Genomic DNA, 12,262 nt, shown 5'->3' on the forward strand with positions numbered 1-12,262 from the left:
AAGTATTTCATCTTCTCTCTAACACTCATTGTTAATGGTAAGTAATGTTTGAAGAACACCATTTTTTATTTAAGGATTTTTTTGAATTAAATAAAGCACTGATACTAAGTAGATACACATTTATAAAAATGTACATTATTGAATTTAATTTCATTTCATCCTCGATTTCATCTTAAGTTATGTTTTACGTTACTGGAAAATAAATAAGCAGTAATTGAGTAAAAAAGGATTTGTATTGGGATTCTTGCAGTACTATGGAGAAAATGTCTTTTAAAATGTTATTACATGTTTCCCGGTCTAAAACAATATTTTTTCTTCTCATGAAACCACTTCCTGCTTTGTCTTAGACTGATTACTGTAAATTTAGATTTTTTTTACATCTAAAAGGAACGATTGAGTAATTTTTTTTTAAGTACTAACGTTTCTTACATATGTATTTATATTTTATGTAAACTTTTACCAATATTAAATTTGTCAAAATGCTATGAATACAGTTAAATTAGTTAAAGAAACAGTTGTAGAGAATTAAATTTCTTAAAAAAATTAAAGATGTATCTTCAGCGCTTCAGGTACCAAAAAATCTGATATTCTACATCTTTTGTTGTATCTTTAATCGTATTCGCAGTGTTCTCAAAAATACAGATTGTTTTTTTTAAACGGGGCTACTTTGAATATTCTTTGGATATTTAAAGTGGTCCTAGAAGAAAAAATTTAAATTTTTATTTTACTGATGAAGTTTTAAAAATAGTAGCAGCTACCTCTTTTGGGGCACAAACAACTCCCCAATTTTTTTTAAATAGTTAGACTCTTCTCGTGATACCTCGAATAATAGGTATGTTTACTGGGAATTTATCTGTCTGCCCTCAGAGGTGTATTTTTTCCGAGGAGGGAAATTGATCTTAGTTTATAATTTTTTGCTTAACTAGATGTTACACGTATACTTGCTTAAAAAGCAATATAATAATAAAAAAATATGCTTATGGTGGTAATGCCAAGACCCACGTGTCAATAAAAAAGTTACAACAAAGTAAAATGTATTTAATTTAAAAACCTTTCCCGTTACGCTATTAAAAAACAACAAATATTTTTAGCCTATTGTTAATTTTACTGATTTATATTTGCGAATTTTGATGCGAGTTTCATCTTATTTTGTGTTTTATCTTGAAATAGGGTATGGTTTTTATTATTGTTTTATAGTAACTGAACAGAATTTATTTATTTTGCTTGGATGAACGGCAGATATCTTATCTATCCGTAAACCAAACCAAAGACATCACTTTACTTCCTTGTTTGCTCCCGAATTTGACACATTATTTTAACGAATAGACACGTGGAATTAATGCAACAATTAATCTAAACAAATATTATTTGAGCACATAAAATACACTTTTGATAAATTCCACTTGCTCACAAGGATGAACAAAGTCTTATTATTTCGAATTATTTACGTTGGTCGATTAGTACGACGCATATTAAGTAAAGAAACAACTTATTTTACAGTCAGCCATGTCTGTTCACCTCAGTAATAGTAAAAAAATATGACTAAGTATTAATAAAAATTAAAAAAAATTGAAATATCTGGAAGGAATATTAAACAAAAGATTACGGAGATAGAAGATTTTTACAGACACGCTTAAAGTGGACATTACATTAGTTTCCTCTACAGGAACTGAAGTGGCAACGTAAAAGGATTTTTATTTTAGCACTTTTGTGCACACATTTTGCCAAACAATATTTAAAAAAAATACCAATTTGGGCATGGTAATTTTCCAATACCTGGATCGTATTGGAACGTAGAACGCAGGTATTCGTTGCTTGATCGTGATCTGCTCTCTCAAATTTTCTTAAAAGAAATTTAACTTTTTACAACTTTATTTTTTTATTTTTTGTGTCTGCAACGGTATCAGCAGCGCTTTGAAACAGTGAGTGCAATTTTAATAGTATTTTCTCCATATGTTTGTTAAAATTTTAGTCATCGTTTTTTTTTAGCTTATTAGGAAGAATAACTCATTTAGATACATTATCTGTGTTTTTTTTTGGGAGGACTCCTACTAAAGGCAAAGGTGTTTTGAAAGAACAACACAAATAATTTCGTTTTTTTCTTAAATTTTATTTTTTGATAGCTACATGTTTTGACCACTTATCATGTGTTCATCACCAGGTATCAAATTACAAGTTCATTAGTCTTATCTATTCCCCACCATTAAGTGAAAATTGAAATGTGTATCTAAGATTTTTTGAATTTACACGTTATAACGAACTCATTTAGATACTTTTTCTGAGTTTGCTATAAACATAAATCTAGAATTCGTAACCTGTAAAAATGGTGGATGCGCCGGGCAAACAAAATTTTAATTTCACACAATTTTACAATTTAGGCTTTATTCCTCAAGTCACCTTTTCTTTTGAATAAAATTTTTAATAAAAGCTTTTGCTTTTTGAAACCATAATTGTAACCATATAAATTTGTAAGACAGATCAGTGAAAAAAAATTACTCGGGCCAGGTATGGTTTATTTTTTCTTTTAAAAATGTTTAAAAAAAGACTTTAAAAGCTTTAAAGATAACTAGTTAATAAAATGCTCACTACTGTGACGTTTGCAGATTGATACTTTTAACAAAACTTTAACTTTTAACAAAAGGTTGGATGATGTTTAAATTTATTCAATGATGTTTTTAACGATATAACAGCATTGTCGGCTTTTCTAGTATTAAAATTTACCTTGAAACGTAACATTAATAATATTTGGGTTTACAACTTATTTTTTTTATTTTTTGTGTCTGCAACGGTATCTGCAGCGCTTTGAAACAGTGAGTGCAATTTTAATAGTATTTTCCCTATATATTTTGTTAAAATTTTAGTCATCATTTTTTTTAGCTTATTGAGAAGAATAACTCATTTAGATACAGTTTCTGAGTTTGCTATAAACATAAATCTAGAATTCGTAACCTGTAAAAATGGTGGATGCGCCGGGCAAACAAAATTTTAATTTCACACAATTTTACAATTTAGGCTTTATTTCTCAAGTCACCTTTTCTTTAAAAATTTAAATACAATTTTTTACTTTATAAACCATAAATGTAACCATATAAATTTGTAAGTCAGATCAATGAAAAAAAAAATACTCGGGCCAGGTATGTTTTTTTTTTCTTTTAAAAATGTTTAAAAAAAGGACTTTAAAGGCTTTAAAGATAACTAGTTAATAAAATGCTCACTACTTTTAACAAAACTTTAACTTTTAATAAAAAGTCAATGATGTTTTTAACGATATAACAGCATTGTCGCATAATATTTAAAAAAAACAGCGCTTTGAAACAGTGAGTGCTATTTTAATAGTATTTTCCCCATATATTTTGTAAAAATTTTACTCATCGTTTTTTTAGCTTATTAAGAAGAATACTGTAAGGTTGAATGTTTTTGCCTTTTCCGAGCAATTACTGAATTAGTTGAATTTAATCTATTTCGAGCGGGGCTACTTACTAGTATCTGGAGTGATGGGCCCTGTGGCTGTGGGCCTCGCGGGCCCGAGACTGCTGAGCGAGGAGGAGGAGGAAACGGAGCCGCTGAGAGCCGAGACTGCTCTCGCACCTGCGGCTGCAGTCCCTGAGGACACGCACTGCGATTGTCTCCACGCGGCCCGGGTGGCCTGCCGCGACGACCTGTCTGGAAAGGCCCCCTCTAAATACCATCGACACCCAACCACACCAATTCTAACTACACCGAGCGAGTACAAGACGGGAACCGTTCGGACCGAGTTTGTGGTGTTTGTTGTGTGGTGTTGTAGACACATGGGAATGCGCTCGCGACGGTAAACTACACATTACCTGAGTGATGCTTGGGCGTGGGCCAGATCTGCAGCAGGTACTTGAGGACATTGATCGGCTGGTGGTAGTCCAGCTCGAAGCTCTTCCCAGTCGGCGTCAGAGTGTCACTCGACTGCAGCATGAGAGGCGGCGCGAGCGCGGTCGCCAGGTTTTGAGCAGACATCTTGTTCCTGTCGGACGCCGACACCACTAGAGCCAAGTGGTCCATCAGGAAGATCAAAGTGGCCTGGAACACAAGGGTCAACAAGCGGAATTCCTCCCGCACCACTCACTCTGTTGATCCGCGGCAGGCAATCCAGGATGGAGAACATGAGCTTGGCGTTGCCTTCCGGGTCGTCGGGAAGGCAGACGCCGAGGGCGTCCACCATCATCTGGTATAGGCATTTGGTGAAGAGCGGTTCTGGAAGTTCCCGCAAATAGTCCTTTAACACCCCCGTTATCACGTTAATGTCGGGGACGTTATCGGGGCTTAAATCTACTGATCGACTGTTGCGTTCGAAGGCCTCTCGAAGGATACGTTTCTTTGTTGCTGATCCGCAAAGACGATATAAACCTAGCAAAACACCAGTCACGCCTTATCACCCCAAACGCGAAATTATACCACCTATGATATCTAAACCTCTTCGTTCTACTTCCTCTACGCATCGCTTTACAATTATAGGAATTTGTTGAGTGCTAGAAACTAACCCGGTGGCCACGCCGCCCGGGACCCCCCCAGTTTTGCTCTCCCGATTCACCTGAAAGGCCCCAAATCACCAAAACCCACCAGCGGCGCGCAAATACGTACGACAGTCTCCAAGTCGACGCCGAACAGCGGCGCCGTCCGCGACAGGGCCAAGCTCGACGACGGCTTGCGTCTGTAAAGAGTTTGGGAGTCGGTGTGTCGCAGTCTCAAGTAGAGAGTGCCCCGCGGCTCGATTTTAAGTGCGAGCTGATGTATCGGTCCGGATTTTAGGAGAGTTGGTAAATATACCGAGCCTTTATAGCACAATTTATGTCGGTATTGCGGATCCCACGAGTAGATTAACAGGTCCAGTTCTCTGTTGTTGACCAAATCCAATTCGAAGCTTTCATCCCAGTCGAACACTAAATCGCCTGTCCTTACCTAATAACGGCGCCGGATTTAACAGCTTCACTCACCATTTAATCCCAATTACTTACCACTGTTCTCGCTTTATGGACTCGGTCGCATTCCAGGACACAGTACAAATCACGCAAACCGGTCGGACCTATTACAGGGACGGTACAAAAAAGCTCACTTAAGGGTGGTGGTCATGACTTCAACCAGCTATAACTCTATCCGCACAACACGAACACAACAAATACAATTGTAAATTGTACATTTTCATTTTTTTTAACTTTAAATGGAGAAAACAACAACAATACCGACGACTGTTAAAGATCAAAATCAAAGATTTATGAATAACTTTTTTTTAATTCAATGAACGGCAAAAGTGTTTGAATATTTAGTTGTTATTGCCTGAGTGCATGCCAATATTTTACGAGTGCACGAAAGTACTATTTTAAAAGGCCATACAATTGTGCAAATATCTCATCGAGCTAGCTGTTAGTAGCTGATTTCCGCTGAAAAATCTTTGTCTTAAAATTTTACACTTGTACTTTTTTTTAAAGTAACTCATAATTTTGTAATTATTTCAGTAGTTTTTTAAATATCGGAATAACATCACTACTACAGTATAGAATGATAGTAGAGCTCACACTAAGTTAAAATAAATTAACTTGCTTTATTTGGGTATTTTTACATACTTTTTAAGATAAAAGAGGGTGCAACCTGCACTTTAGCTTCTAAAAATTTATCAAATAAAAACTGTTTGCGTCTTTTGAGTGCTTTATTCTAAAGGTTACATGACTAACTGGCACTGACGTTTTAGGAAATAAAATTTAGTGATAGGTATTTTCGGCAAAGAATGTTGATACACGATTTTTATATTTTTATGTTTTTTTTTTTTTTTTTTGGAGGACTTCCACTAAAGGCAAAGGTGTTTTAAATAAACAACACAAATGATTTCGTTTATTTTTCTTAAATTTTATTTTTTGATTGCTACATGTTTTGACCACTTATCATGTGGTCATCTCCAGGACACGTTCATTTGTCTTATCTATTCGCCACCATTTTGTAAAATTTGAAATGTGTATCTAAGATTTTTAGAATTTACAGCTTATAACGAACCTTGGATATAACGAACTCATTTAGATACATTTTCTGAGTTTGCTATAAACATAAATATAAAATTTGAAATTTGCAAAAATGGTGGATGCGCCGGGCAAACAAAATTTTAATTTTACACGACGTTACATTTTAGGTTTTATTCTTCAAGCTACCTTTTATTTAAAATTTTGAATAGAATTATTTGCTTTTTACACCATTAAAGTAACCATAAATTTGTAACTCGGATCAATGAAAAAAAAATTTACTCGGGCCGGGTATGGTTTCGTTTTCTTTTTTAAAAATGTTTTAGAAAAGTAAAAGGTCTTTAAAGGCTTTAAAGATATCTGGTTATAAAAAATGGTCACTATTGTAACGTTTGCAGATAAATACTTTGAATTGTACTTTTAATAAAGAGTTGGATTATGTTTAAATTTATTCCACGATCTATTGATATGGCTAAAAATATTAAAAGGTGAAAGGTGAAGCATTTTAAAATCTACCTTTTTGAGAAAAGTATACTATATTTTAGGGAAACTCAACCTGTCCCAGCATGTTTGCTAAAAAAAATCACAATTTTCATTGGTAAGATCTTTTAATTTTTTAGTAATTTTGTCTTTTATTCTAACTTACACAGATTTAGTTTTAGTAATTACTTTTAGCGAAATCAACGAAAAAAGCATCAATTAGATTTTGAATTAATCGCACTTTTATATATTAAAAATTTCAATTCTCACTCAATTATTTCTATTTACCATCTGTTGACTGTGGGGTTACTGAACTATTTGTTGGATTGGAGTGTGCAAGCATTGAATTTGGCAAATTTTATTGCGAGCTGTAAATAAGGGACTCCAAAAAGGTTGGTAAGTAATCCCTTCGTTGGCAATTTGCAATAAATCACGCCGTTGGTTTGCATTTAAATAAAAAAGAGCGGTTAACGAAGGAAAAATTTGTGTTTGTGACTGTAATTGTGTTTGATGCGCTTGCAGGTGGGGACTCACTTAGTCTCAAATTTTCATTCACCCTCAAAAATATTACGATTTTATTTATTTTTTTAAAATTTCAAGAATTATATTTAATTAGAAATCGTGATAAAGACACCGGTTTCATAGATTATTATAAATATACATTTTTTTTTCAGTTTAATTATTTTTTTGTGAACCAAGAACTAACAAATAATGGTTGGAAATTTACAATCTTTGAAGAGACAACTTCTACACATCAAAATTTGGTTCGCTCAACTGTAAATCGGGACCAATCCAGAGCTGTACTTAGATATTTTTGCCTCAGTTATTGACAAGAAGCTTATGTTAATTTTTTTTTTAATTGTACACTTGTATAAGAGTGATAAAACTGTTGTGGAGGACGAAGTCATGACCACTTCCTTGGCTACATTTAAACTGACCCGTAATACTGGGCGAGGTCCCACTGGGCGTGACTGGCGTGGTGGCGGCCGACGTCCCCGTGGAGGGCCTCAGCCCCCTTCCAGCGAGCAGATGCACCCACAGCATGCCACTCACGGGCTCGTCCGTCAGGGCGCCCAACCCGGCGCCCGTCCCCAGCGCCGCCAGCCCCGGGATCGTCGTCCCGGCACTCGGAAGCCCCGGCTTCTCAATTTTGTATTTCAAAAACTCCGCCGGATTAATATCTAACTGTCTGTGCCCCCGCGGCAGGGTGCCGCTGGGCGTAGGAACGGGGCTGGGCGCCGCCCCCGACCTCACCGAGTCGAGGTCGAGGAGCTGCCTCATGCGCCTCATGGAAGGCGACCGCGACGAACTCAACGCTGAAATTTATTTTGCCAGAGAAGGGTTCAGTCAGACTTTGGGCGCTCTTACGTGAAGATGAGGTAATGTGTTGCGTTGATAATGATCGGGCGGGGGCTGAGGGATGTTGTGATCGTGTGAAATGTCTGTCTAGGGTTGATGTAGTGCCGGGCCGGCTGTACGAGCTGTAGTAGCCCCCTTCAATCTGTCGAAAACAGAGGCGGGTTAGAGCGGGGGATTTGGGGGCGCGAGTGGGTTTATTACGTTTTTGAGTGCATCGTGGATGTTTTCGGCGCTGTAAGTGAACCTGGCGGCCCTTTGCTGGTTCAGGACGTCTCGGGACGCTCTGATCTGCTCGTAAATAGCCGACGTGGACGGCGTGCGGCTCAGCCACTGTCTGTACTCATCTGAAGTGAACACACTAGGTGACGCGGGTATCCGCCCTTTTTATGAAAATGAAACGTGTTGAAAGAAGCAGTGATTGGGGTGAAAGCGGCCCGAGCGGGCGCTTTCGAGTGGACTGGTGATTTAATGATTGTGTGACGAGTGTTTGGTGTAATTAGAACAGAAGTGCTTTCAAATACGGATCGAAAGGCGTTAAAAGCGTGCAGTGGTTAAAATCGATAGTTCCCTCTTGTACATTAGTTAAATGTTCGGATATTATTTTTGCAAGGTGGCAAGGCTGGCTTACCCCGGTCCCTTCGTATCGAAGGCATTTCGGGTGCGGAGAGCGCTCCGTCCGATTCATCTTGCAAAAGAGCGACGTTCCTATCTCCGAATCTTTTATTCATGGCCAATCTAAAAAGCAACCATTATGTAATAACAGGGCTCGCTTTGAAAATTCACACGGAATCTCTCACCTAGTTGAGGCTCGCGTATCACGGGGGAGAGAGTTGAATTTTGTTGTAATGTCGGCGGATGTGAGCGAATTCTGCCTTCCTAATGTGGGGATTGTACTGTGAGGAACTGAACTCTGATTCCTGTATCGACAAAGTGATTTTGACATTGGGGGGAACACACACAAAGAGGATTTATGGCCTGGCAAAGGCCAAAAAAACGTACGGTGCCACCACATTTAATATTTCGCACTTATTTTAACGCAACAATTAAGACGCAAGAAGTACCGTCTTTTTTTTCTCCAAATCTCGCTTCATTGACAAACGTTTAGAGTCGCAAAATTGTATTATTGTCAACGAAAAAAATAAATAAACGGAACAACCAATTTTTTCGTATTTTTTCTCATCGATTATTATTTTCATAAACATACCTAAAGTTATATTTCTTTTAAAAATTACCCCGATAGGGGATGTGACCAACTAGTGCTTTTAAGGACATTTAATATCAATTCTCTAGAAGTTAGAAGAATTATCTCAAGTATTGCATTTTTACATAAATTACTAAACAACAAGATTGACTGTATTGCTCTTGTTAATAAGATAATTTTTCTGGTTCCTAGAATTAACTCACGGCATCCCATGACTTTTTACAGTTGCAGTTGTAATACGAATGTTCTATTAAAATCACCTTTATATGTAATGTGTAGTAATTTTAACAAAATTAGCAGTAGTTGTGATATTCATTTTCATTCATTTAATTACATTAAAAATCATATAATTAGTTACTTTAGTGGCTAGGTAAAATTTAATTTTAGTTCTTGTTTCTTAATTTATTATTATAGTATTATTATTAGTTTGTTTTAGTTTATTTAAATTATTAGTTTTTGCTTGCAGCACGATCATTATGTTTAAGTTTATCTTCTGTAATTGGGTGTTTCACCTGTTGAAAATAAAATAAATATTATTATTATTATTATTATTATTATTATTATTATTATTATTATTAAAGTTGAAAACGTAAATTTTTGAATAAAAACGTTTCGTGCTGTTCTTGGACCAGGTGTTGTTTAAATACAATTTTATGGCAATGTTTGGATATTATTATGAAAAATCTTTTTTAGGCCCCCAATTGTTTTTATGGCCGGCCTGAAGATGGTTTTATAAGAAAACTGAAACGTTGCTGTTAAATTGTATTTAATTAAAACCTAGTCCAAGAACATTAAAGAACTTTTTTAATCGAAAATTAGTCTCAAAATGGACGATGGGACGGCGGAAAGAACTGTTTATGGTTTAAAGTTTGCCTGCAACTTTCAGAAGGTACTAAAGCTCATGCTTTTTTCTTCTTGATTCAATTTATTATTTTATGACTCTTAGTTTTGATGTCACATTAAAGTCACATTGTTCCAAAAACCAAGCACTATCGACCGATAAATGTTTAATTACAAAACATTAATATTAAAATCTACTTCCAAAAAAAAAGAAGAAAATAGTTTATACTGCAGTGGATATTTTTAAAATAGAGAAGTTACTAGCAAATATTAGCATATGCTCGTAAAATTTGCTGTTTGTTTGATTTATGTTTTAAAAAAAAATCAATTTGCTAATCAACGCTATGTTTGTCGATCGAAAATTCCAATGCATCTTAAAGTTAAGCGAAAAAATATTTAACGAGATGGGCTTACAAGTAGCCGATATATCTTTTTATTTATTTTTTTTTACTAAAAATGTTAAGCCAATTTTTTAGCTTAACGCTAGTTACAGAGCTTGGTATATTTATTGGATTTTTCAGATGATTTATCGTCGATTTCGGGGCGTTTTAACGTTAGCTAAAACCTGGAGTTATCCAGGCTCATAAATAGCCTTTTTATTTAAACAAATGCGCCTGGAAGTGCTTTGAAAACATTTCAAAAGAGTTAATAATTTGAAGAACTACTACTTCTGGTACTTACAGAACATTATAGCTACAGAGAATTTTATGTATAGAAAATCATTTTTGAAAGTTTTACATTATAAAACGAACGTTGTTTTGAAGACTGAAAATTAATCACAATACGTAAGGTTTAAAACTGTTTCTTATCTTGGAACGTTTATATTCAAAGCAAAACTAAAAATTCCAACCAAAATATAGTTTCGTCTGCAAATAGAAAAAATTTTCTATTTAAGAACATGATTAATTAATTACTCGAAATTTTACGGTTTTAGATAAAAACTCTTTAAATATTCGGATTTCTCAAACGATTCTTCTTAGGCCTTTGTCAACTCGAGATGTTCCGGGCGATTTGGGAGTCATCAAAATCTGATTACGAGCGTTTTTTTTTTCGGTAAGCCTACCTAAGACACCATGATTTTTTGACACATTTTTTTATAAGTTATCCTCGTATTTTGTGAGCTTGTGCAACAAATAGAAGAAAGATATTTCTATCCATTGTCAAGTTGTACGTCTTCAAAGCAAATTAATTTCTCGAAATTTTACGGTCTTAGATAAAAAACTCTTTATTAAATATTAGGATTTCTCAAACGATTCTACTTGGGACTTTGTCATTAAGTATAAAATGCACCACAAAAAATTGGTTTTAAACAAATTAAGTTGGTGTTTGCCGGTGGTACAATGAATTTCAATTTGGTTCAATTTGAAAAATTTAAAAAGGAAGTACTTAGAAAATGCTCAAATGATTTTATTGGCAAGGCACAGATTTTATTTAAATACAAAACTCTACATTTTGTAGATACAACAAAAAAATAATAGTAACTGTTGATATGATAGGTACTTTTAACTAAATACCAACACTTGACGAGTTTGAATAGGAAATTGTCGAAATCAAAAATATTTATACAATTTTTACGACTTTAAGCGTTTGTCGGGACTTTTCCTCAAAATTGTCGTTTGCGGCTGCATACCTGTAGTAGTAGTAGCTGCTCCTGGGCCCGACGGTAGCCTCCGTGTCGCTGGAGTAGTCCAGACTGCTCCTGTTCCTCCTGGACAGGGCGCTGCTGGTGGCGTACTGCCCCGCCGAGGCGTACTTGGCTTGCCCCATCTGCGCAGCCACAGCCGCTTGGTCCACGTATCTCTGGTTGTACCTGCTAAGAGTTGACCCAGATTTGAGGCTAGATCTTAAAAGGCTGTGTCTGCCAGCTTGGGTGATACTGGTATAATCAGAGTATTCCGTGTGGGGGAGGTGCTGATCGGACCCGGAACGGGGCATAATGCGGCGACTGCCCGTTCCGGTGTGCTGAACGTAATAATGAGATGAAGGGCTTTGCTGTGATGACAATCTGGAATAGGGGGCGTCACAACCACCGAGACAGCCACACGCGTACCTGGAGGGCAGGGGCTGCGCCCCGGCCGACATCCGGCGCCCGGGCAGCGCGAACGAGTGCACCTTCTCGGCGAGGCTCTCCAGCGTGTTGGGGTAGTTGCGCTCGTAGGGCTGGAAGTGCTGCATGCTGGACTTGGGCTGCTCGGTGATGACCGGCGGCGGCGGCTGGTAGCCCCAGTTGGAGTCGGGCGGGCGCGAGTTGTAGTACAGGTCCAGGCCGTTGCTGTCCTGGGCCGAGTGCCGCGAGTCCATGGAAGGGAGGCCGAGGCCGAGGCGGGACCTGGACTCGCTCATCTCGCGCCCGTCGCCGGTGTGCCTCTGGCGCATCGGTTCCCTGGAAGAGGGTCACAGTTTG

At 36.8% G+C, this 12,262-nt stretch overlaps 1 protein-coding gene across 3 annotated transcripts in view; it reads right to left on the reverse strand.

Annotated features, from left to right (window-relative positions):
* The window catches only part of RhoGAP100F (Rho GTPase activating protein at 100F), a 51,363-nt gene that overhangs the window by 5,416 nt on the left and 33,685 nt on the right, over positions 1 to 12,262 (reverse strand). Inside the window, exons 7-19 of one of the 3 annotated variants that reach the window (XM_015983816.2) lie at positions 11,909 to 12,241; positions 11,489 to 11,863; positions 8,615 to 8,734; positions 8,446 to 8,552; positions 8,019 to 8,161; positions 7,827 to 7,959; positions 7,397 to 7,774; positions 4,986 to 5,053; positions 4,612 to 4,929; positions 4,426 to 4,561; positions 4,097 to 4,377; positions 3,825 to 4,050; positions 3,481 to 3,659 (exon numbers count right to left, since the gene is read on the reverse strand). In XM_015983816.2, coding sequence (XP_015839302.2) covers positions 3,481 to 3,659; positions 3,825 to 4,050; positions 4,097 to 4,377; positions 4,426 to 4,561; positions 4,612 to 4,929; positions 4,986 to 5,053; positions 7,397 to 7,774; positions 7,827 to 7,959; positions 8,019 to 8,161; positions 8,446 to 8,552; positions 8,615 to 8,734; positions 11,489 to 11,863; positions 11,909 to 12,241 — 2,797 coding nt within the window. Of the gene's footprint in view, positions 1 to 3,480; positions 3,660 to 3,824; positions 4,051 to 4,096; positions 4,378 to 4,425; positions 4,562 to 4,611; positions 4,930 to 4,985; positions 5,054 to 7,396; positions 7,775 to 7,826; positions 7,960 to 8,018; positions 8,198 to 8,445; positions 8,553 to 8,614; positions 8,735 to 11,488; positions 11,864 to 11,908; positions 12,242 to 12,262 lie in introns of all 3 variants that reach the window. The other 2 variants (XM_015983815.2, XM_015983814.2) reach the window with 2 other exon arrangements.

Source organism: Tribolium castaneum, chromosome 2 (genome assembly GCF_031307605.1).
Source record: "Tribolium castaneum strain GA2 chromosome 2, icTriCast1.1, whole genome shotgun sequence".
Classification (NCBI taxonomy): Eukaryota; Metazoa; Arthropoda; class Insecta; order Coleoptera; family Tenebrionidae; genus Tribolium; species Tribolium castaneum.